The 23,934-nt window shown below is 42.4% G+C and overlaps 3 protein-coding genes across 6 annotated transcripts in view; all 3 read left to right on the forward strand.

Annotated features, from left to right (window-relative positions):
- kndc1 (kinase non-catalytic C-lobe domain containing 1) overlaps nucleotides 1–11,551 on the forward strand; it is a 42,281-nt gene extending 30,730 nt beyond the window's left edge. For all 4 annotated transcript variants that reach the window (XM_086180673.1, XM_086180674.1, XM_086180676.1 and 1 more), the window contains 10 exons: nucleotides 3,471–3,581; nucleotides 3,662–3,809; nucleotides 4,447–4,602; nucleotides 5,042–5,248; nucleotides 5,369–5,451; nucleotides 6,780–6,936; nucleotides 7,403–7,525; nucleotides 8,163–8,222; nucleotides 8,624–8,781; nucleotides 9,320–11,551. In XM_086180673.1, the coding sequence (XP_086036799.1) occupies nucleotides 3,471–3,581; nucleotides 3,662–3,809; nucleotides 4,447–4,602; nucleotides 5,042–5,248; nucleotides 5,369–5,451; nucleotides 6,780–6,936; nucleotides 7,403–7,525; nucleotides 8,163–8,222; nucleotides 8,624–8,781; nucleotides 9,320–9,548 (1,432 nt within the window). In that variant the 3' untranslated portion in view covers nucleotides 9,549–11,551. The remainder of the gene's footprint in view (nucleotides 1–3,470; nucleotides 3,582–3,661; nucleotides 3,810–4,446; nucleotides 4,603–5,041; nucleotides 5,249–5,368; nucleotides 5,452–6,779; nucleotides 6,937–7,402; nucleotides 7,526–8,162; nucleotides 8,223–8,623; nucleotides 8,782–9,319) is intronic.
- A 3,995-nt stretch (nucleotides 11,552–15,546) lies between these two features.
- vox (ventral homeobox) lies at nucleotides 15,547–16,597 on the forward strand. Its single transcript, XM_086180705.1, has 3 exons — nucleotides 15,547–15,832; nucleotides 15,930–16,165; nucleotides 16,285–16,597. Exons 1-3 carry the CDS (start codon nucleotides 15,574–15,576, stop codon nucleotides 16,540–16,542), a joined length of 753 nt encoding a protein of 250 aa, XP_086036831.1. The 5' UTR covers nucleotides 15,547–15,573; the 3' UTR covers nucleotides 16,543–16,597.
- Nucleotides 16,598–17,696: 1,099 nt separating this feature from the next.
- Nucleotides 17,697–18,522, forward strand: ventx (VENT homeobox). The gene is made up of 3 exons (XM_086181371.1): nucleotides 17,697–17,862; nucleotides 17,951–18,153; nucleotides 18,263–18,522. Exons 1-3 carry the CDS (start codon nucleotides 17,697–17,699, stop codon nucleotides 18,518–18,520), a joined length of 627 nt encoding a protein of 208 aa, XP_086037497.1. The 3' UTR covers nucleotides 18,521–18,522.
- The last annotated feature ends 5,412 nt before the right edge of the window (nucleotides 18,523–23,934 follow it).

Below are 23,934 nucleotides of genomic sequence, written 5' to 3' on the forward strand. Positions count from 1 at the left end.
CATTTTGGAAAAAAAGTTCTCAATTACACACTCTGTCATAATTTTTATAGACACAAGGGTGCTAAAACCCAATATATTTAAAAAACAAAAAAACTTCTCCTTAAATTCATTAAAAAAAGTTTTCTTGTCTGTATTTGATGGGGACATTGATACATATTTATGTATTTCTTACATTCTGGGGTATATTGGTTTCTCCATATATTTTGTTGAATAAGTAATTACTTCTTGATATTTATCAATCTGGATGCTTGGGATGTTTAACCGCACCTGTCACTGTACAGTTTGCTAGTACTATGAGTTTGCTTGATATATAAATATAGAAGTGTGTTTTTCAAAAATTTCAAATCGCCTGAACTGCCTTGTGGATGCTGTGGATGTAATTCGACTGAATTTATGTAATCGTGTGATTGATGAATTAAAAGGTAATGGATGAAATTTCAGGCAGTTCACGCTCCAGCATTTCCGTCGTTGTGTGAGTTTGATTATCCAATATTCATTGGTGAGTCAATTGAATAGAATCAGATGTGTTTTTGGTTGGAATTGCAGTTGTTGAGAAGAGAGAGTTTATTCTGGGTAATATTGACATTTTGATTTTTCCAGTTTGGGGCAGTCAGAGAGAGTGGTAAGTGGTTCCAGTGGTTTAACTGCTTTCTGGTTGATTTGAGGTGAAGTTGGAGTGGAACAACACTGGAAGGGTTTAGGACATGTCAATAACCGGATGTGGAACGTTACCCTTTATGGCAAATTTGGGGTTTCAGTCCAACGCTGGGGTTGATTTAGATGGACAATGGTGGAATTGTTGCAGTGAAGTGAATAATCAGAGTTGTAGGAGAATCTTTGTACTGGTTTAAACACTGTAAATAGTGGTGGATTATATAATAATGAGTCATCAGCATATAATCTGACTTTGTGGATTGCGTGTTGATTCTGGGGATGTTTTGGATCGCGATTACTGCTAAACATATTTGTCCTTTGATGACTACTGAAGCCTTATTCTGACTTTAAAGAAAATAATAAAATAAACCCATTTCAGAAGTGACTGTCCAGGATCAAATCTTTCTAGCATCGTAAATATAAAGGTCCAATTTCCAAAAATTCTTTCTCTGCCGGTTTGAGAAGAATTGAGACAAGTGCTCAATTCATGTGGTGGGATACCAGAGGATTTGTATATTTCTGTTCGAATCTTATTGAATAGAAGTGATATTGTTGCACAAAACCCCTGTGAGAATCAGTGGGGAAACCATGTGATCCAGATGCTGCATTGTTTGGTATCGCTTGAAGTGATTTCCCAGAGTCGTCTAATGTAGCGGGCCTGTTCATGATGAAGCTTTGCACCTTTATTTAAGAATGTGTTTATTGTGGTTACGTTAGGACAGTCAGCTCATATAGCATATTTCTGTGCTATATAAAGCTGTGTTTCAACATCACGGCCAAGCTAGCATGACTATTTGAACCAGGCTAGCAGCGAACCGCCACACATCACTCTCGCTGATTGTGAAGGAAAAGCTGACCGAAGTCCAAACTGCGGAGCATCCCAGAGCACCATGATATATCATTTACTTCACAAACTACTCATTTATCCTCCACTTGCTTTTGCCCTGATTTGTCAGTGTTCAAGTCTTTTGGGTTTTTAAGTTTTTCAGTTTGACAATAAGGATCTTCAGATTAAAGATATTATATTTATTTTATTTCCCTCAGTTCTTTTTATATCCACAGATTGCAGCTTGGACACACATCAGGTATAAACATCATATCCAACCAACATTTCTCCTGAATACAGATACAGTCACGAGCCTGCTGGCATGACTCCACATCCAGTAAAAGACTGTTTTTGAGGCCGGCTCCACTGAAAAGTCCAAAACCAAAAATGTACCTGACCATCTGCCGTGTCAATACTCTGTCCTCCTTACCCTGTCTGAAGCACTTTTTACCATTGGCAGGTCCCAAATATTTAAAAACTGTCACTGTGACGAAAACACAAAGTGGGACATATTTGCACTTTGTGGGGTGACGATCCTTGATGAGAGGCAGTTGTGTCACCCTGATTGCCCTGATCAGGGTCAGGTGTGAGAGGGCGTTATAAAGGAGTCCTTGGGTCCAGTGCTGCGCTGTCTCTTTGATTGAGCTAGAAGCCGCACCGCTCGGCCTGCGTGCGCATCAGTGGTCTCAGCCAGCCGCCTTTTTCCTTTTACCAGCTCATCTGCTATTTGACTTTATCCGTTCCTGAGTCAACTTCTGCTTGTTATCAGCTTCATGCAGTCCTGGATGTTTTACTGAGTTTTTGCTCCCCCTGCTGCTTCTGATCACCTTTTTATTGGAAACCCCCAGGAGGTTATTATGAGATAACTGCCTTGGTTTGGCATTGGTACCCTCTCCCTTCTCCCCCTGATGCATAATATATGTTGTGCTTTGAAATACAATTAATTATTTACTAACTCTGGAGAAACGTATTGATACTGTGACTAGAGCATTAACAACTTTATCTTCTATATGTTAGTTCCAGTTTGATTGGGACTGTAAATGTTGCAGTCACATCGCACTTCTGAGGTACTTCTACATGTATAGTAAAGTTCTTATACAGTACCAAATACATCTTGATTTCTGATTTTACTACTAATGTGTTTTAGGGCTTTATTTAGTGAGGGAAAAATACATGCAGTCATATTTCGGTGACGTTAGAAGTGTGTGTTCTGTATTCATTCCTAACATGAAAAATAAAAGTTAACTGCTGCTTTTGAAGTCTGTTGATCCAGCATTTGCTCCATGTTGCTATGAGAGATTCCGAAGCCAAAGATTTTTTTTAAAGATCCATAATATGTCTATAGTTGCCTGTGGTAGCTGGAAAGGCACTGATACAGCTTGTTTTCAATTTGAAACTTCAAAAGGCGGTCCAAGTAATAATTTATATGAATTAATAGTGCCAACTTTAGAGCCAGGAAAACTCAACTAAACTGAGATGTTTTGGTTAAAAATGAATTTGGAGGGATGGTTGGTATTATAGATTACTGTGATTGAATTATGTAATGCATTACAGCTGTTTTTGCCTGATAGTCTATATTTATTGATATAAAAATTTTGATACTCTCATTTTGTACGTACTAAAACTTGCACATAAAGATTGTCATTTTGAAAAAGTATGTTTTTTTTCCCAAAAAGTAGTTGGGAAATCTGCACTATTCGTGTCCTCATAATTGGTGATGAGCTAAAAAGAAAAGACTTAAGCAAAACTGGGTATGAATATATGACATCCCAATATTATCGTGCGTCATAAGTTGAAACACCTAGCATGACTACGTTCCAAGTGTCGCCACTTTTTCAGACTGAAAGAGAGGAAGTACAGGGGCAGACAGGTGATTCTGGCAGGAATAATAAAGCTGAGGAGCTGAAAGAGGCTGCAAGATGTTTAGGTTGCTGTTCACACTGTAGCCACTAGAGGGTGGTATTACGTCGCTGTTTACTTGTCATCACAGAAACGCTGCTGTGGAGGGCTACATCCAGCAATTCCTCTATACCTATCGGTTTTTCTGCACTCCTGAGCGGTTGCTTCAGTTCATTGTGGACAAATTCATCTGTGCTGCAAGGTATGAAAACAGAAAAGTGTTTCCACTATGATTTCATACTTCCATGTTTACATGACATCAATGTTTGTTTTCAATGCCAGAGAAGGTCCAGACATGTCAGGAGACAGTTTAAAGATCTTCAACCGCAGTTTGGACCTGCTCCAGTTGTGGATAATGGACTTTAAACTGGTGGACTTTGCAAAAAAATCCAGTTTTTTGGACACATTAGAACACTTCCTTAATACAGAGGTAACCACACAATTTTTACATTTTGCTCTGCCTTGGATTTCATGTTTCAGGTTTCAGGTCTTGCAGACGGTTCACTTGTAGCAGAATTCATCTCCCGGTTCTTTAAATCTAATCTGCCTTTCTTCTGACACGAAATGTCAACTTTGATGGGGAAAAATAAAACTTTTCATAACTGATCGAGAAATGATTGAGTGTAAAATATCCCGGGATGGAATATACTCTGCTACAGCTCTACAGTTCTCAACCTTTTCTACTTCAAGGCCCACCAAATCCTACTTGTACTGGGACAGGGCCCCGGAGAACCTTCCAGACCATTTCGGCTAAATCATTCTCTTGTTCTGACTGATAATCTTTTAAAGTGTATTAAAATCCAAATGGAAATCCAGCAAGAAGTCAGGTGTCCTGTCTCAAGATGGCGCTTCAGTTTAGAAGCTTTTAGCACCTGCTCTCCACACAATAAACGTTTGTTCTGTACTTGTTTAAAAAAAAAAGAGATTTCTACCTTTCTAAAAAAAAAAAAAAAATTGTCCTTTGGAAAAAAAAAAGAACATTTAAAAGCATTTCTCAGCCCACAAGAGGTTACTCAGGGCCCATTGGTGGGTAGCTGTGCTTACATGGTACTTCCCTCTTTCTTCAGGTAATTCCTGTGGACAGCCGAGGGGAAGCCTTGCTTGCAGCTCTCCTCGGCCCCCTGAGTCTGACTTGGATGAAAGGAAGAGAGAGTCAGATGAAATTTGAGGAGGATGAGGAGTCTGGTAGTGTTCATTCATCTACTGAGGATCTTGGGAGGAAGGTTAGTGTTGTGATATGACGCTTGTGAATCATGAAACCAAAACCCTGAAACCAAAACTGGCAAAGGTCTGTTTCTCTGAGTCTGAGTCTTTCTGTTCTCTATTGTGGACGGCTTCAGTAGAGTACATTTATACAATTAAGTGTGCCCTTTGATGCTCCCCTGCTTCACTGGGTGAGGAAGATATTCTCAACTGAGCTTTTACCCTTGTTTTACAAGGGGGATTTTTAATTTCTCACCAAATGTTCAAACAATATCTATAAACAACCAGACAAATGTATAAAGAAGAAGAAGCATTTTATTGATTCTACTCTCACTACCATTGGAGCATCCTTTATAAAACACAGTACACAAATAAAAATGGAAAGCCGCATTCTGCAACTCACTCCAGTTACAGTGATTTGGCATGCGCTCTCTTCTTGTTGCATCTCTCTGTCTTCAGTGGAGGATCTCCAGAGTAGTGGAGCCGTCAGCAGCCACACCTAAAGACAAGGCCTTCACCATTGCTGCAGCTCTGCCCGTGCCCTGCTATGGCTCCCTGGTGGAGGATCTCTCCAGCGTCTGCCTGCACAGGGAAGAGCAACTCCCCTTCAGCCAGAACGAATACAGCGCATTAAACATAGCCCAACAGCTCACCCTCTTGCAACAGGTATACACATGCACACACACTCCTTAAACTCAGGTTGTCACCCTCTCTTTGCAACACCAGAGGGAGACATTTCTCCATGAATGTATCGTAACAGCAGTATAAAACCTCTTTGAAATGCAGGATATTTTCCAAGGATGTCATCCGGTTCACTTCCTCAACTCTAGAACACAAGGAGTCAAGGACAACTTCTTAAACCCAAACAAGTGAGTATAGTTATTCAGCTTTATCCAAAATTCTTACCTACAGATTAATCACCAATCAAGAGAACAATCACAAGAACGGCTCCAGCCTACCTGGAATCCCTGATCCAGGTCTACTCTCCTTCTCGCCCACTATGCTTTGCATGCGAAAGACGCCTGGTGCTTCCAGCCCAGCGCTGCTCAGACTCTTCTCTTCTGTTGTTCCCAAATGGTGGAACGAACTACCGAACTCTGTGCGTTCTGCTGAGTCCCTTCCTACTTTTAAGAGACAATTGAAGACTCAATTGTTCAGAGAGCACCTAGGCACTTAACCTGACTCTTCTCCTCTTTGGGTAGAATAAGTCAGAGGGTCCAAGACCCAGCACTTAGTGATTATGTAGCACTAACTGTGTTGTGTGATGTTGTATGTCTGTTATATAAAAAAAAAATTTTTTAAAAGGGTGGGGGGGCAACACTTCTTCAGTACCTGTGACCAAATCACAACTGAAGTACTTTTGCGCTTCCTATGGACTTTTCCTGAATTAGGTCTAAATTCTTGCTTGTGTTGTACGTCGCTTTGGACAAAAGCGTCTGCTAAATGAAATTGTAGAATTGTAGAACTTCTTATGGGTCAAACTTCTTATTTTTTAGATTTTTCCCTCATCTAGCATTTTGATGGTAAAGGTTAAAAGGAGTGCTGCTGAACATGATGCTCCAAAACCTGGTGACATTCAATATGACTCAAGCCAACCTGGGAATAAATCCTTCCTGCATGATTATCCTAGGAGTCAATGCAGGTCATCACTGATCGGACATTCTGCTCTATCATTCTTTTTTTGGTCCATTTTTTGGACCATTTTAAGCCTCTAGAAGCAGGAACTCTGGTTAGGATGAAGAGGCTGCAACCACGAATCAGAGCAGGGACTCGTTCTTGAGTACATTTCTACCTGCATGGTACAAACCTGAACCCCCACTGGGTAGCAGCATGTCCCCAGAAGGTTCGTATTTTACTGCAGGATAACATCATGTAACAGTTTTAGCAACATTTCAGAAAGCAGTATATTTTGCAGTGCTAGAGGACAGTCCCAGAGAGAACAGAGCTGTGACACATGAAGAGACACCTCATTGAAAAAATGTTTAAAGAACGTTTTGAGGATTTGTATCATTTCAAATACTCTGTGTATAGCTTTAAACATCTGCCATAGTTGTGGGAATGTTCCCTGCTAGCCGAGCTTGTGGACAACAACCTTATGTGGTTGATGATGCTTTAGTCCCACACGTCCTTGTATGATTGATGGAATTGTTTCAATAGCTGCGTCGAATTTAGATTTACTTTCCTGCCTTTTCTCTAGGAACGTGTCCCAACATATCCCACCAGCAGAGGGCAGCAGTGTGATCATATGCGAGGGTACACCGGCACCAGACAGCTACCTCCAGCAGCTGCTCTCATACGCTGACAGTGTCACTAACTGGATCTCTGGTGAAATAGTCATCTGTGATTCAGTCAAGGTGAGAGGAGACAAAACTAAAATAACACAGTCAGCTGGTGAAGAATAGTCCATCACCGCCACAATTTGACGACACTCGCAGCTCGGATTTGCCCCTGTTTTCTCCTCCGGTGCCTCATTTTTATACAGACGTCTAAAACCTGAAGCGGCTCTTCTTCTTTTTTTTTCTTTTGGAGTTTCTCCACATGAACAAACGTAACTGCAAAAAAAGACAAAGGAAAAGAAAACGCAAATATAAAACACATAATAAATGGTGTGATATTCACTGGCAGCAGTAGTGCAGATGAAAAGCCCTGAAAACATTGACTATATATAGTATTTGTGCTCATTTTTGCATTCGATACGCTTCATTATGCAGTCTGCTGTACTCCCCAGAAACACACACAAACACATACATACACACACTGTTAAGAGCTGTTTTTCTTTCTTTTTTTAAATTTTTTTTATGCTGTGTTTTCCTCCTCCAGACTCAAGTTGCCCTGCTGACCAAGTATCTGTGGATTGGAAAACACTGCTACGAATGCCGGAACTTTGCCACGGCGATGCAAGTCCTTGGTGGGCTGGAGAATGTGATTGTCAGGCAATTACCCGTAAGGCTGCATCTCATAAATTACTTCTTACACAAATTCGGAGCTTCTGCAATAACTGAGGTGCCCTCCAGCTAAATGTTTCTTTTTCAGCCGTGATAGAACTTGGATGGTGTTTAATTAGTTCCACAAATGGGAAATTATAATTAATGCATTCAAATCGGGTATAGAAAGAGTGAACACAATGAGGGGGGATGTGGCCGGTGAATGGGAGAAATGCGCAACCTCAAAAATGAAGACTGTTTTTTGTTTTTTCTTGGGGGGGGGGGGGTCATCTCAGGTGTTTATGTTCTAAGGAGATGCAGAAATAGAGTCTTCACTTTCTTTCAAACTATGCTCAAAATTTTGGAAATGTATTTGCAAAGATGCCATTGACTTTTCTAGGTACCTCAGGTCTGAATTCCTGGGCGGGGGGGGGGGGGGGGGACTTGTGCAGAAATGTCTTCTGGCCTCAAATTGAGTGAACATGTCTTGTGACCTCGCTCCAGGCTTCTGTACTAAATGGCAGAAACTGGTGCTGAGTCAATATAAAATATTTTCATCTGAACAAAAGTGATTTTTACTGACTTTTATGCTATGCAGTCCAATTCATCTTCATTTTGAAGCTAATAACCAAGACCCCCTCCTCTTTTGCCTCCAGGCTTGGAAACATCTGTCCTCCAAGGTGTTTGAGATTCTTGAGGAGCTGCGAGCTGTGCAGGTGTGTGTGTGTGTGTGTGTGTGTGTGTGTGTGTGTGCATGTGGTCTTGCTTGTAGCAGAAGACTCAGCTGGCCACATATTGTGAAACTGGGCTGCAGGGCAAAGAAATCAATAGGAAAACAGCTTCAAGCAATCCGCCTGTGCGCTGAGAGCCTGCAGCTGGCACAGCCTCTCAAAGTTCCCCTCAGAAGGACCTGATGCATCAAGTAACACACACCAAAGAGGAAACTGTATACGCTTTTGGCTATGTAATGTAAAGAGGTTGTATTAGCGGAAAATCAACTCACATTTGACATATTTATTACTGCATCAAACGCCTGACTGTTCTGCTTAATTGGAAAACGGTCTATTCCCGTTAGAGCTCATGTGTTCACGGTGTTGATAGATTGCTCTCTCCTCAGGTGTTTCTCAAGAGTGATGACCTGTGTTTGATGGGGGGAGAACACACAAGGAGAAGACCCACCCTTCCGTCTGTGCATATCCTAGCCATGCATGTGCAGCAGTTGGAGATCGGAGGCTTCACGCTCACATCTGGAGCTTACAAGTGGACCAAGCTCAGGTAGGTTGACCAAAACATCTACGTCCGTCCACTTGTTACTGATGCTTACACAGGAAAACATGCACACCGACACTGAAATAAGCCTGTTACACAAAAACCTACTCTCTCCCCACATCCCATCTATGACAAAGTTGCCCAACTAGCTTTCCTGTGTCCTTCTCTTTCACTCCGGTATGGCTGACCAGATGCCAGGTCACAGCGAGTGGCGGTTGGATAGTAATGGCACAGCTGTTGATTTCGGCTTGTTGGTAGTGGTGGCAGTATTGCACCAGATGGCGCCCGTGGGATGGGGTGTGATTGGAAAAGAGGTTGTGGGCCAGATGCTGGGAGGCGACTGGGTGTAGCCAGATGCTAGGGTCAGGAGAGCTAGCGGGACAAGAAGAGATCCAGCTGGTTCTCTGGACTCAGGGTTACCCCGTTCTCTCTAAACCAGGTCACAAACACATTCTAGCAAGAGGAAACAGGATAGTCTTTTTTTTTTTAAATCTCTTGTATCTTCTTTTCTTCATGCTGCTCCATCTATAATCCTTAACTGAAGGAGTATAGCAAAGGTGGTGAGTCAGGTCCACGCCTTCCAGGAGGCCGTATACACCTACAGCCCAGACTGGGACCTGCAAGCATACATTCGGCGTCGTATCAACCGGCTCGGCACCTCCGACATCCACCTCTTGGCTGCTGCCAACGATGCTAATTTCATGCAGTCAGCTGAACGTCAAACACGGAGGATCCAGGACACACTGAGGAGGGTTAAGGCCACCTTCCAGTGAGCCCTGACCCAGTCCTACATGAGAGTCCCTTACAAGACACCACCACTTAGGCTGCTCCCCTCCTCCCTCAGATGTTATCCTGGCAGCAAAGTTGAGAATGAATTTTACTTTTGCTTTTATACAGTGTCTTCTGTCTTTGTCCCCTGAACTTTAATCAGTCTGACACCCAGGCAGATGTTAATTGTACTGACATAGATTTCATAGATTCCCCTGTTAATTTACATTTGAATTTTCTTATACAGGAATAAATAATGCTGCGATTTCAACTTGCTTCCAGACATTTTAAATCGTTTGTGAACTTACCCTGTAATTTTAGCTTTGAAGGTGTACTGTATATTGATGTGTAAACTGAGCACCAGACACCCAGGAGCCCTTAAAAGGAACACACTGACTTTTTAGGAAATACTCATGTTTACCTTTCTCTCCAGAGCCAGACAGCAAGATACCTCTCCTTCTCTCCCGTTTGTGCTCTTGGGAGCTGAGACCTGCAGATACCAGCTAACTGCTAGTTAGCTTAGCACAATAAGTAGTAGTGAATGGGAAGTGTTAGTATGACCTTCATTTGAACCACAAAATATTTGATTTCCAAATCTGAGTGAAATGTATACAGGCCTCCCTATAAATGAGGTCCTAAACCTGCTAACCAGTTAGCATGGTTGAATGTCTGCTCCCATATTATCAAAATCAATGTTTTGTTTTTGTTGATTTGGGTTTTTTTTTAAACGGGTATTTGGTTTATTGCCAGAAATAAAATCTCTGGTTCACACGAGCTGAAGATATTTTCAAATTTTAATCGACAGCATAAAATACATCAGTAATAAATACTACACTTGCGATTTTAGAAGCATTTTGTATGTCTTAAAAAAATGGCGGTTTCCAACAGTGCGTAGCTACTTATGGTGACGTAGAAGTCATGCAGCTCGCTCAAAACCTAACCTTAGCTTTGTATGTCTAACTATTGCATGTGAACTTCAAAAATGTTGTTAATATGTAAAGATTATCTTGCTGAACAATACATTAAACTCACCTGAAGTTTAATTTGCCACAGAGCTTTTTTTTTATGGCAATAAGCTGAACTCCAGTTTTAAAAATCCTGTTAGCGTCCGTTCAAGTGAACCAGTGGCAATGCTAACTTGTGGGTTGGCCTTCAAAACCACACCATCCCTGCTGCACTCTTTGAAAGTCAGAATTCTAATTCTTCCATACTTTACTTGCAAGTAAACACATCTACCAGTAACTACTTGTTAAAATCATCATTGCAGGATGTTAGCATGTCAACATTAGCCTTTAGCCTCAGAGAGCTGCCTCCATAGACTGGTCTTGTTACCATATCTACAAGCGAGCTCTTTAAGAGGTCCTGTGACAAGATCTGTTATTTAAGATCTTGATTACTTCAGCTGACTTGTCTCAGTGTGTATTTTCCTGATTAAGTTACTGTTATACAAATCATCTCAAAGCACATGCAGTGAAATTCTGCACAAGGACCCGATATTTGCTCTTTGGGCCCCTAACAGGTTAATCTATGTCAAACATTTAAATAAAATCTATTTCATGTTGGTGAAATGTTTCTAATTATTAGGAAGCAAGACAAAATGAAGCTTTTAATGGATCTGGATTTTTTTTTGGATTACTCATAAATACGGTTTACTTACAATTCAGGAGTTTACAAGGTGATATTTATGACTACAGTGGTAAATTGGTGTCTCATATTAATTTCATTTAAGCAGCACAAGGTGAAGTAATTGCATTTGGTATTAAAAATGTGCCGTGAAGGCCAAACTGAACTGACAATACTTTCCTATTCCAGTGAAAATGATGGAATGTAATGAGATGTTGGTGTGCAAAATGATATTTGAGGAGCGATGTTATAAGTCGGTGTCTATTTTTCTATTTTCCTGCCCGCTCCCTCCTCTATGTGGTCCTCCACCGTGAAACACGCTGTGGAGATGGAATGTGACGTGCTTTGAAGATTTGCTTAATTCAGCCAAATAAATGAGATTTTATAAGTCATCTCTTGCCAAAGCGTGTTATTTTCCAGCAACATGCGTGACAGGATTGCTGCACAGCAGGTCCTGCTGCTGTTCCGTTTGGTGGGGGAATGTGTGGGGAGAACGGAGGCTTTACCTCCCACAGGGAACCCAAGGTACAGCGTTTACACCACTCCTTGTGCTTTCTTGCATTTACACTAAAAGGGGGACTGTATGGTTTCATGGGTTGAGCTGGAAAAAAAAAAACTTTATTTCATCGTTTTACCGCATGTTATTTTTTTTCCCTGCAAATATTTTGTGGCAATTTGATTAGCGTGTTTGAGGCCATGAAAAAAATGAATTTATTTTTTTTGTTGTTGCCATAGGAGTTGCATACTTGATGAGGGTGACAAAACAGTTAGACAGAAAATAGAAAAATTTGTGTCATTTCTCAAGATTTGTGGTACGAGCGAAGTTTGAAGAAAGATGCCGTGTGTTCCTTTTTCTCGTCAAAAGGTCATTTACTGAAAAGAGAATAACCATAAACCTATGTTTCTTACATAACTCGATACTCACAAGACTTGATTCAAGATTTAATGACATACAGAATTCACTAACAACAGAAAATTGAGGTAGAAATATATTTTTTTCCATCTCTTCTGAGAGACATCATCATCCTCAGTCCAACATCACGTTTAAAAAGCGATTCTCACAAAACTACTGACTACCATCATGGTGAGCATTGTTTTAAAAGTGTGTTTTGATTTGTTCAGGAGGACCTGTGTCAACAGTGAGATGTCACTCAACGTGTTATTCAATGGTCTCACTTAAAGGCTCTTGAAATTTCCATTTCATGCGCACTTCTTCAGCAGGGGCCCCCAGACTTTCATCTGAGGATCCCTAAAACATAGAAACCAAGACGCCCCTGACCCCCACTAGCACTACAGTGTCCAGCACACACACACACACACACACACACACACACACACACACACACACACACGTGCTAATAGACACATTCAAGCACAAGCAATTTCAAATTGTCTGAAAATTCAAAGACTTCTTTATATAGTAGTTTATGTCTTAAAATAAAATGATTCCATTTCTGAATCTTTTTTTTTTTATAGTCTGGAACAAACATGCCACAACCCTACTGCATCAGAAATATTCTCTTTCCCCCACTTGCTATAATTTTTCAAAGATTTTGTTTTGAAATCTTTTGTGTGCTAATATTAAATATAGATTTTAAGAGATTAAGCTCTCCTTTCACCTTGTAGACCAGGGGTCTGCACTGGATTCAGTCTGGAACTGTCTGGATACCCAGGAGACCCACCTCACACTTGTATATATCATCATAATCCAGGATTGGGAACACTGATAGGGCTCAATGTATGACCCACTGAGTAATTGAATCTTTGTTGTTGTAAGTAAATGATAGGATGAAATTAGTCCAGTGATAACAGGTTGATGCTTCATCCCGGTTACAGCCGCCCTCTTCTGAATATAGTCCGGGCTACTTTCCCTCTCCGTCTCTGTCAGACGCAGGTGAGTGAGGAAATCGGCCCAGCGTGAAGGCGACGTCCCGGGCGCTTTTTATTGTTATCTAACGGGATCAGGGCGCATCTTCAAAGCTTCAGAGATAAATGGCCCCCAAAAGGGTCTGAGGGGCTCCTACCTCTGCAGCGACAGATCACCGATAAAGGAGACTACCAGGTCCAGCCTCTTATCTGCACTGTTGTCGAACTAAACGATCATTTCAGAGGCATTGTCCCGGAGCTGCTGCATGCAGGGACCCCACAGGAGGGCTGACCGCGGGTCATATACAAAATAAAAACGGACATTTTCAAGCGGAATAGCTGAAATTAGGTCCATATTTCATCCAGGAAATCTTGATAATGACCTTAAACGTTTATTATCAGCGGCTCTGGTGCGGCTGGGTGGCTCCAGGTTCCTCTCTGGGAGTGTTGGCGCTCTCGGGGCTTTCCCAGCTTCCTCGCAGCTTGTTTTAGCATATTAACATGAGAATAGTCGGACAATCCACCGTAATTGTGTTGCTACTGTAATACCTTTGATCTGTAATGTTTGAAGCGCCTGTGCCAAATGCTGGCTGTTGGCTCTCTGGCGCCAGGGCTCCCCGGGGTATCACAGACATGTCAGTACGGAGCCAGGCGCGCCTCCATTTGATTGCATAAACTGATGTTTCATACAGTTGTCGGGGCATTCAATGGGAAATGTGTTATGATATGACTTCCTGCCATTTGGTCAACCTGGGATCGCAACTGGACGCAATAATCTTACGTTTAACGGAATGTGTAGTTATTCAAGTTTGATTATTCACCATCGTGATCTCCTGTTTTCCCCGAAGGCCTCTGGGAGGTTCACTCTCCAACTACATCAAGAATTACTCAACAACTGTAGGATTTCTCGGGAAATGTGTCCCAAATGTCTCCAGTCGTTTGATTCTTACCTCGGTGGTGTAAAGTGTTATTAACCAAAAGAAAATTATAGTCTTGTATACTCTCTTTAAGCTTTCTTTTTTTTTTTTTTTCCTCTCAGGTCAGACCATAAATGACATCACCCAAATAAGCTCTAAAAATGAAACATTGCACACTACAATAGTAACAAGATTGATAGAAGTAGCACAAAGAACATGGATTCAAATTCCACCCTGCAGAAGAGAGCTGGATAAGTTTTTTTATTTCACTTTTTATGAGGGAATCTTGACCACAAAACCCTACTGATATTCCTTCTAGGAGCCCCCCCCCCCTCCACACACACACACACACACACAAAATCAATTCTTTGAAAAGGATATTTACCCCGTGCATCATCAGATTATACCATTGTACACAGAGATGAAATCACTTTTTTTTTTAAAGTCAATTAGAAAAATCTACCAAACAGCATCATTTTTCCAATTTTTTTCCCCATTCTTACCGTCAACAAACAACATTTTCATATCCCGGGAAATGACTGGAAAGTAGTGAATACAAAATACATTTAATTAAAAAAAAACTGTTGCGGAAAAAACAAGTACAGCTGATTGATAGGCACTATTTGCCAAACACGCATTATCTTGACTAAAATGATCATTTTAGCATTAAAACTGCATCTCTCTGGATCATTTGGGGAAAAAAAGAGATTGACAGTTTCACTAAGGAGCCTACACACACACACACTCACAGACTTAACATTTTATGAGTTCAAAGTTCTGTTATAAATTCAGTTTTATGAAATCCACATTGAGAGGTGTGGATTTACTGGACTGCCCATTTTGAGGCTTGTATTTTGAGGCAGTGGCCTGAGTTGCATATTTATTTCTGCGAAGGCATTCCTAAAGCACAGGAAACAATAACTCATATAAATGAGATTATGGTAGCGCTTCTACCACCACTGAGAGGAAAATCTATTTTCTATCGTTACATGTGCTCCCACGTCTGCTTCAACTCCTGTCAGGTTTGTTTCTTTTGGCCTCAAGGAGAAGCTTCATTTCAAAACATGTCAAAAGGAGGAGCCATGGGATCAGTCAGTGAGTTTATAGTGGAGTCCACCCTGCACCCTTCGTTTTTTTCCAGTTTCAGTTGATACAAAGGCTACAAATACAATGATACAATGCTGTCATGTTACATTCATTTGTCAGGGCACTGCATCAAATTCCGACCTTGGCTGGGCTGAAGCAGACCCAGTGCCTCTGGTCATCTGCTGCTACTGTATGCAGAGACAACATGAAAGCCCCTCCACCGCTGCGGGAGATACAGCGGTTCCTCCAGGGCCCCCCAGTTTCAGTCAGGGCGGACAAATGTATGAGCTCAGGGGCTCTCTGGCAGACTTGGCGGCGCCAGCTCTTCACACACTCACAGGATATGTAAAGACTTCAATAACGAGCCATTAACCCCTAATCATCGGGATCGATCAGGCGTTAACAAGGACCTCTACATATGCAAATAGAGGTGCGGGCTGGGTCCTATAAAGCCTGACCCCCGGTCAGTATCTGCCACACATAGCACACTCCTCCTGACTCCAATAGGATCTACAGGTCACTGAGCAGCACTGCCAACATGGTGAAATACTTTTCTGTGGACTGGCTGGCCCAGAGCCATCACGACACCGTGCTGGGACAAAACCGCGGAGATGTCACGGACTCCGTGCCGGGTCACAGGCCACACATCCCCTGCATGGTGCAACCGCGACAGCCGAATTATGGGAAGGGTTACCTGCAGCCCAAACCCAAACCATCCAAGCCTGCTGCTGAGCACATGGACGCAGTGGAGAGCAGCATGTCCTCACCTCTGCACCCAGCAAGCTGCGCCTCACCAAGTGAGTTATTTTTTTTATAATCCGTTATCCGGAACTATAACTACATGTTCTTAATTTAGTCAGAAGTGGTCCTAACTCCTAATTTTCCCTCCCTTAGTTTCAGAGGTCAGCGGCTATTCCTCCGGCTACGACAGCGAAGCGGCGTCCTCCGAGTGCCTCTCCTCTGTGGATGAAGGAAGCGAGGTAGAGAAAGACGGTCCGATGCGCCGCGTACGCACAAAGTTCACCCCCGAGCAGATCAGCAAGCTGGAAAAGATCTTCATCAAGCACAAGTACCTGGATGCTGGGGAGAGAGTGAAGACGGCGCAGAAGCTGGGCCTCACAGAAACTCAGGTGAGACGCCCTGCACGCACGCGCGCGCGCATACACACACACACACACACTTAATAATAGGTCTCTGGTTGTGTTTCTGCTTTGCCATGATACTAACTTTCTCTCTCTTTCTTTCTCAGGTGAGAACGTGGTTTCAAAACAGGAGGATGAAGCTGAAGCGGGAAGTGCAGGACCTCGCTCCTCAAGTCCCCCCCGCGGTGATGTTCCAGCATTTGCCCTCTCTTCAGTACCACAGCATGGCGGGACAGCGACCCCAGTACACCCCAGCCTTCTACCAGGTCCCAGTCCAACAGCTGGTCCTCCAGCGGCAGCAGCAGCAGCAGCGGATGCCCGCCCACCGACCCCCTCACCGCCACATGATCCCACATTTCTACTGAACTATAGAGCCCCCCCCCCAACACTTAGAAGCGAGTGCAATCCAGATATGTTCTATTTGACGTGTATATAAGTTGTATTTAAACCACAGAAAAGTCTATTTATCATTGAATAAAGTTTACCGTCTATCCCGCTGCGCCGGACTCTGTTTCTTTGCTTTGCTGTAATTAGAAAGACTAAAGCTGATGGTCTTATCTTTATTGGAGGATTAGTTTACCATCAACATATCAGCCTTTCTCTCATCTTCAGAGAGGAAGATGAGAGGAATGCTACACATTCCACAGGTTAAAGATTCGTATCGCAGTTCACTGCGTGGATCCGCCGACTTGATCATATCACCCGATGACAAGATCCATAGAAGAAGACGAGTCGTACCTAGCTATCCCAGAACCCCTCCATCCGGTGGGTGTGACGTCAGAGGAGACTTTCACATGTGAAATAGTTTGCACTTCAAGCGGTCAGCAAACGAGGAGATCACGGTCAACAATTAGTCGCAATTAAACGTCTCATTGATGAGTTTACGCGCAGTGCAGGAACCCCCCCCCCCCCACCACCACCACCGGCTCCGGAGAGTCTGGCCTTTTTGTATGCCAAACAGATTAATCTCTGGTTTTGAAGTCTTGAGTGTCCTGAGGTTAAAACCTGACTTTGTGATGATGAGATTTGAAGAGATTTGAAGATGGCAACTTGGAGATAAGCACATACGGGGTTTTTTTCGCCTCAAATGTCTCCTGCAAACAGGTCAACAAAGATCAAACACAACGTTCTCACTTTCTATCAAAGCTCCTGTAGCTGCGGGTCCACCCTCCGGACCCTGGCGGCGGAGGAGACTCTAAAGATTCCATTTGGATCTAATTGTCCCTTAATTTGGCTGTTTTGGAGATGTCTTTTACCGGCAGTGACGGATATTGCCCCGCATTACTTCACGCAGACATACCAGGTAACTGATACTCAGACTTACTGGCGCCAGGATCATCCCAGCCAGTCATGGACGTGAGAAAAATCACAACCGAGCCTCTATTAAGGTCAATTACAACACCCATCAAGTTTCTATCGTTCCGCTGAGACCACTTTGCATATGCAAATAGAGACGCGCGCCCCTCCTATATAGCAGTTGAGACCTCTCCTCGGACACATCATCATCATCTTCATCACCATGGCAAACTTCTCCGTGGAGTGGCTCTCCCAAAGTTTTTACGCAGCAACAACAACGCAGAGGGACGCAGAGGAGGAGACTCCGCAGAAGACCCCTCAGTCCCGGACAGAACTAGAGGAGTTAACAAAGGAGCAAAGAAGCCAATACTCTCCGACTTCTCCAAACAGTAAGTTCACTCAGATAAGCTCTCCGTGTTTGGTTTCTGTGTGTGCTGACCAGGCCTTTTGGAGTAAACGCTTTCTCTTTCCCTCCAGACAGTTGCGGCTACACTTCGGGGTCTGAGAGCGAGGTGGGAGATGACAGCGAGGGGGAAACTACCCAGCAGCACCGAAGGATGAGGACAAAGTTCACATCAGAGCAAATCGGGAGGCTGGAGAACGCTTTCAGCAAGCACAAATACCTCGGTGCGACCCAGAGGCGCAAGATGGCCGAGAAGCTGAATCTTTCTGAGACACAGGTGCGCAACGAACGTGTTCAAGCAACTTTGTCAGATTCCTGGTGTGAAACTTTTTAAAAGTTTTTTTTTTATTTAAAGTGTCAGCTAATGATAAATTGATGTTTCCCAGGTGAAAACGTGGTTTCAAAACAGGAGGATGAAACTGAAGCGGGAGGTCCAGGACCTGCGCCCCGAGTTCCTGCAGGTCCCCGCCGCTCTGCTGCCGCCCGCCTTGTTTCAGCACCCCCTCCTGAGCGGACAGCTCCGCGACAGCAGCGCTGCCTTCTACGCGCATGCGCAGACGCCTTCCCTCCCTGCTCCCCTCCACCACAACCACCACCACTATCCGCTCCCCCACCCGGTCGTCCTACCTCCTCCCTTCTACTGAAGTCTTCCCACGTGGATTCCCACATTCCTGTCTAGAATCTAGATGTTTCACTGCTCTCTCTTCAGCGAGGGGTTTAAAGATATGAATATCGATTTGATTTAATGTATTTCTGAAGCACTACGTCGAAGTAATGTATGAGTTTAAGGATGTAAATGTATTTGCAACCAGTTTTTAATAATCATGTCACAAATAAAAGAATCAAAAGCAACAAATAGCTCGTCTGTTCACGTAAGAAATACAAACGGTTTGAATCATTAACAAGTTTTATTTTATTTTTACAAATACAACGGAGTACCATGTTTTGATCCACATAGGTATGTTTTCTTCTATCACCCTATTATAAAAAAAAGACAGTTAAATAAATTGTGAGACACTTTTGCACCTATTAGAAAGAAGCATCAAGATATTGATGGAGGATTTCCTGAAATAAAGTGGTAAGTGGAATCAACTTGGTCACATGGAGGTGGAGGCTGCCATTTGCTGAGACACTAACGTGAACCGGGACAAAAGGAACAAATGGAGCGTCGGGTTATTGACATGTTTTCACCTAGTCGTGACCGCTTTCGTCTTCCCTCCTCTTTTTCTTTGAAGGAAACTCACAGTGTCCATGAAGGATCATAAATGGGTTTTTTTTTCCCCCCTCTTTCTCACAAACGTTTTCAAATACTGGCACCTAAAGTTTAAAAAAGCAGCACAGGATGAGTAGTTTTCAGGCCTGTATGCACCGAGTATGATACCTCCGGCCGCTGCGGGCAAATATTTTCGTTTGGCGTCCGGTGGCATGGCTCCCAGCTGAGCGCGCTCCCGCTCCCTTGTAGATTTGCATCTGCAAAGGGACATCAAAGCCGATATAACAGCCAGATCATTGAGATCCATTGAACTCTTATTGTCTCCCGATTGAACCGTTCGCACTTACATGAAAGACGCGGAGGGACGGCGCCCTCCAGTCTGCTAAAAGGTGTATATTGTGTCATGTTAAAGTCATTAGGTGGCACCAGCTAAATAGGTGACTGATTGAGTCACTGCCAGTCATATAAAGCCACTATGTCTCCGTTTATGAGTTGACGGGGTAGGAAATCCCTGCCGGTGGACGAGGGACGACATCCCCCTGTCGGTCACCAGGCAGCGTCACAAAACTCCTCTGGCAGGTTCTCGGTTGGACAGACAAATGCACATGTCCTGTTCACCGCATATATTTTTTAAAAAAGAAATAAGTGCAGACACCTCCCAGCAGGAGGCACAATTATCAAAGGAGAGAATTCAAAGCATCCACAGTGATCAGGCAGGCATGAATCATTGAAAGATCTTTTCTTTTTTTTCTTTTTTCTGCTGCCATTTAAACCAGCAGCTTTAACAGCGACAGGTAATGGCTCTAATGGCAACATGAGCATCAGTAAATGAGCTCTTGGGCTCTGGTGCTGACTGGAATGACAATGACTCTTTGGATCAGGTGAGGTGAAGGTGAGGAGGCGCTAACGGTCCCACGAAGCAGCAACTGGATGGCAGCAGACATGCTGGAGCCAAACCTGAACCTCGGGTGAGGTCAGAGGTCGTCCAGCAGAGAGAGGCGCTAATGATGATCCCTCTGTTTATCATGATGATGTGATTAAGTTGATATCAGGGCGCTTGTCATGCTGATTGTGCCCAGTTATTATGAGTAATGTTTGATCATAAACATCACCTTTCGCTGAGATGAGCTCAGACGCATGGATTTTTCTGGTGATTGTAATGAAACTATGCTTTATTTTTACATTTCAAAGGAACTTTCATACATTTTCACACAACTGAACTTATTGGCTGTTGTTTACGCTGCAGGTTACGATATTTGAACACAACTATAGATGGAACAATCCAAACTATTTTCTCTTCCTTCTAAAAATCAGATTGTGTCTGGGCCTGTCTTCTTGTTTCTGATTTTTTTCAACCATGAATTGTCGGGCGAGAAATAAAATATAAAAAAATATATAAATAAAAAATATGCAGCAAATTGTTTGATTTTTTGTGAGTTTCATGTGTAATACAGCGGTAACAGAGATGTACTTTTGTGTGTGCGTGTACATTTACTTCAATGTTAAGTATTTACGCATCAACGAGGCTCCCTCTCTTCATTTTCGTTCACTGAACTTTGCTCCAATTTGGAACCTGAACTTTTTTGAGGTAAAGTGCCTACTGAATATGCAGGATCCTTAATATTATTATTATTATTATTATTATTATTATTATTATTATTATTATTATTATTATTATTATTATTATTATTATTATTAATTATCCTTAATTTGATTAATTAATTAGGCTGCAAATTGTCACCACAGTTATATTTTTTGGGCTTCAAAGGGGAAAAAAGTTTGGGCACTTCCGATCTGAGTGAACATATAATATTAACAAAGTGAAATACTATATCATCTTCGAGCACATGAGAGGTTATTCCTTTTACTTTAGTATGTTTTAATCAAAGGAATAAATTTACCTCTAGTAATTTACATTTATCCTGCCGATGCATTTTGTTTATATTGTTTCATGAAAGGTAAAAAAATCTATATTTGAATGATATTAGAAAAAAAGTTTAAAAAAACAAACAAACAAACAAACAAACCAAAACAACAACTTGAAATACACTTTGTCAAAAATGTCTTGTTTTCCTGGAGTTAAAGCAGCAATACAGAGGCAATTTCTGGGGCACATTTGCTGATCAGAATTACCCCAAAAGATTGCCTAGTATATCACCACCCTGCGTCTTTTATGTGCGAGTAAAAGGAACAATGTCAACATGCTAACATTCAACTTAACAGACATAAATTTCAAGTCTGGTATTTGATGGCCAGAGAACTTTATTCACATAAAACAGCAAACACACATTTGAATGTAAGAATAATGTAAGAAATATGCAATATCACATCACCCCATTCACACAGCGTGTTGTCATGATGGAGTATGATGACATTTGAGCTGTAACATTACGAAAAAAGAAGAAAAAAAAACACACAAAGATCACCTGAGTGCCAGATTTTGTGCTTTGCAGCAGTCCCAGGTGCGGCGGGCTGGAGCGCCGTGTGCACTTTGAGGTCAACTGTCATGGGGAGAGGCTGATGAAATGGTTGTATGGCAGGTGGAATACCTCTGCAGCCCCATTTTCCCATGCCCAATGCCTCTTTAAAGTTACATCTCAAAGAGGTATATGCATAGGAAAAAGGAACAGCGAGTGCAAAGATCCACGCCGCCCCGCTGCTGCAACCTGCGGGGTGGAAAAGAGCAAGAGAGAGACATGAGCGCATGTAAAACATAACTACTCCTTCTCTATAGAACTTGTTCATAAAAAATAAACAATCCTTTTATAAAATCAAGGTTTTAGTCAAATGAAGGGATGTAGAGGACTTACCCTGTAGAGCTCTAGAGGAGTCTCTCCTGGGAAAGCCTTTCCCGTTGCCCATTTATCCTTTCACAGAGACCTTGAAGATGTTTGAGAAAGAGTAGCGGTTGTCCGTGCTTAGTCAGCACTCGTCCTCCCTCCTTGGTCTTCAGCCATAGCAACACACCTGTGGAGACCAGAGACGCCTCTGTAGGATTAAAAAAACAGTTTGCTACAGAGATGTCCATGAATCGTTCATTGTGGTGAACTTGTCACAGTTATCATCTCCTATCTGGCACAAACTGTCCGCATCAGGAGAAAAGAACTGGCGAGGGGATACATCCAGGACGCCTCGTTCTTCCCGGTGGAACAGTTTCTTATCTGCTCAGGGTTTTTTATTTGCTCCCTGTCGCTCTCCCAGAAGAGGGGCCCTCATGCTTTTTAGCACTCAAGGTCTCCAGACAAGGACTCTCAGGGTGTGCTGAAGTGAGACACTGATACACACAAGTACACACACTAAAGTACACACACACCCACTATGTAGTGTGTGGTAGAGGGAGTGTTATGGCATGTCAAGGCCAGTGCAAGCAGCCAGTGCTGCAACTGGGCTCTTTTCTCCTAAGTCCTAAGTTTACACCTCTGACAGCGGCAGTCATGTATCAGAGGGTTTCCATACGAGAAGGATTAATCTTCAACATGTGTGTTGGTTCAGATGAGGTCATGTCATTGCACGCCGCCACGTAACTAAGAATCTCCAAGTACCTGTATGACGAAGACGCAGCTCCAAGAGTACTATTAATGTATCATTGCACATTTCGAGACATGTTTCTGCACAGCACTCACTGCTTGAGCATGAAATGTTTTATAAAGTACTAGAAACTATTTTATGTATTTTTTATCGAGTACTATACCAAGTTGAGATTCTTTATCTGGATTTCAGTACGCTCTGTACTTTTACACAGGAAATAGTACTCTTTACTGCATTACATTTGATCATCGTTGACTTTTTAGAGAAAGATTTAGTACAGAAAACATGGTGAAACAATGATGATGATGATGAAGACGTAATTTACCTCCGGACAACATCACAAGGACAAAACACGGACCACGTAGGACTTTAACAGGACCTGTAGAGGTCAGTGGCTGAATGCTCCCAAGCACATCACGTACACAGTGTACTTTCTCGTTTGATACTTCAGTGAACTCAGTAACAAATATTCCTCCACTCTTAACTAATTTGGCATGGAGACCACAACTGAAGTAAATGAACTGTCTTTCTTCCACCACTGACTTTGTGTTGTAAATAAATGAAATAAAAGTAAAATATTGTAGTTTTGAAAAGAAATATCGGTTGCAAGTTAAAAAAATCTCTGATGTGTGCGATTTGAAGAAAAAAAATGAGAAGAGCCATGTTTTGATCTTCAGGCGATTTTAAACAGTACCTCAAAGCGATTGATATATCCTGGTGGACAAGTTTCGGTAAGATCATTCTAACAGTCATTCTAACAATACAAAGACGGCAAGATTTTTAAGAGATGAGCGTACTTCTACCATCTCTAGTAACTGCACCATTCAAAGCCCAGATTGTCTTCCAGCAACCACAAGGCTAAATTCTCCTACTCACCACCGAGGGGCAGCAGTTTCAAGCCTTGGCTGGTAGCACACTGATGCACCAAAACAAATATTTTCTAGGTAGTCTAATGGCAGATATGTGGTTTGAATATCGGGAAAATTTAGAATTCATCACATAATACATGATGCAAACATTACCATGTTTTGAAGTCAAGACCTTTATTAAGATTATCTGAGAGAGACATTTTTTTAACCAAGGTCAGATGGCACATTTGTGTTCTGACTGGCGAGCGAGGAGTCATGGTGAGACGGTGACATGTCCTGATGTAAGACTTTAAAAGCGACTTCATGGAGGGGTAGCATCCCCTCTGAATTCCCTTGCGGCGAATACTGCAGATCAGCTAAATAAATGGTTTCATAAAAAAAAACAACAACAGACAAACAAGTGTACTCTACTTCAGCAGTTTCCTCTACATCAAAATGTCGGACTCAT

The sequence above is a fragment of the Aulostomus chinensis genome, chromosome 16 (genome assembly GCF_037954235.1).
Source record: "Aulostomus chinensis isolate RoL2024-O1b breed Wild chromosome 16, RoL_Achi_v1.0, whole genome shotgun sequence".
NCBI lineage: Eukaryota > Metazoa > Chordata > Actinopteri > Syngnathiformes > Aulostomidae > Aulostomus > Aulostomus chinensis.

Bases quoted from the DNA above. Each gene is read 5' to 3' on its own strand.
- ventx (XM_086181371.1), top strand. From the start codon at position 17,697: ATGGCAAACTTCTCCGTGGAGTGGCTCTCCCAAAGTTTTTACGCAGCA. The intron at 17,863-17,950 runs GTAAGTTCACTC...CTTTCCCTCCAG, and splicing joins CTCTCCGACTTCTCCAAACA to ACAGTTGCGGCTACACTTCG. The intron at 18,154-18,262 runs GTGCGCAACGAA...GATGTTTCCCAG, and splicing joins TGAATCTTTCTGAGACACAG to GTGAAAACGTGGTTTCAAAA.
- vox (XM_086180705.1), top strand. From the start codon at position 15,574: ATGGTGAAATACTTTTCTGTGGACTGGCTGGCCCAGAGCCATCACGAC. The intron at 15,833-15,929 runs GTGAGTTATTTT...TCCCTCCCTTAG, and splicing joins AGCAAGCTGCGCCTCACCAA to TTTCAGAGGTCAGCGGCTAT. The intron at 16,166-16,284 runs GTGAGACGCCCT...TTTCTTTCTCAG, and splicing joins TGGGCCTCACAGAAACTCAG to GTGAGAACGTGGTTTCAAAA.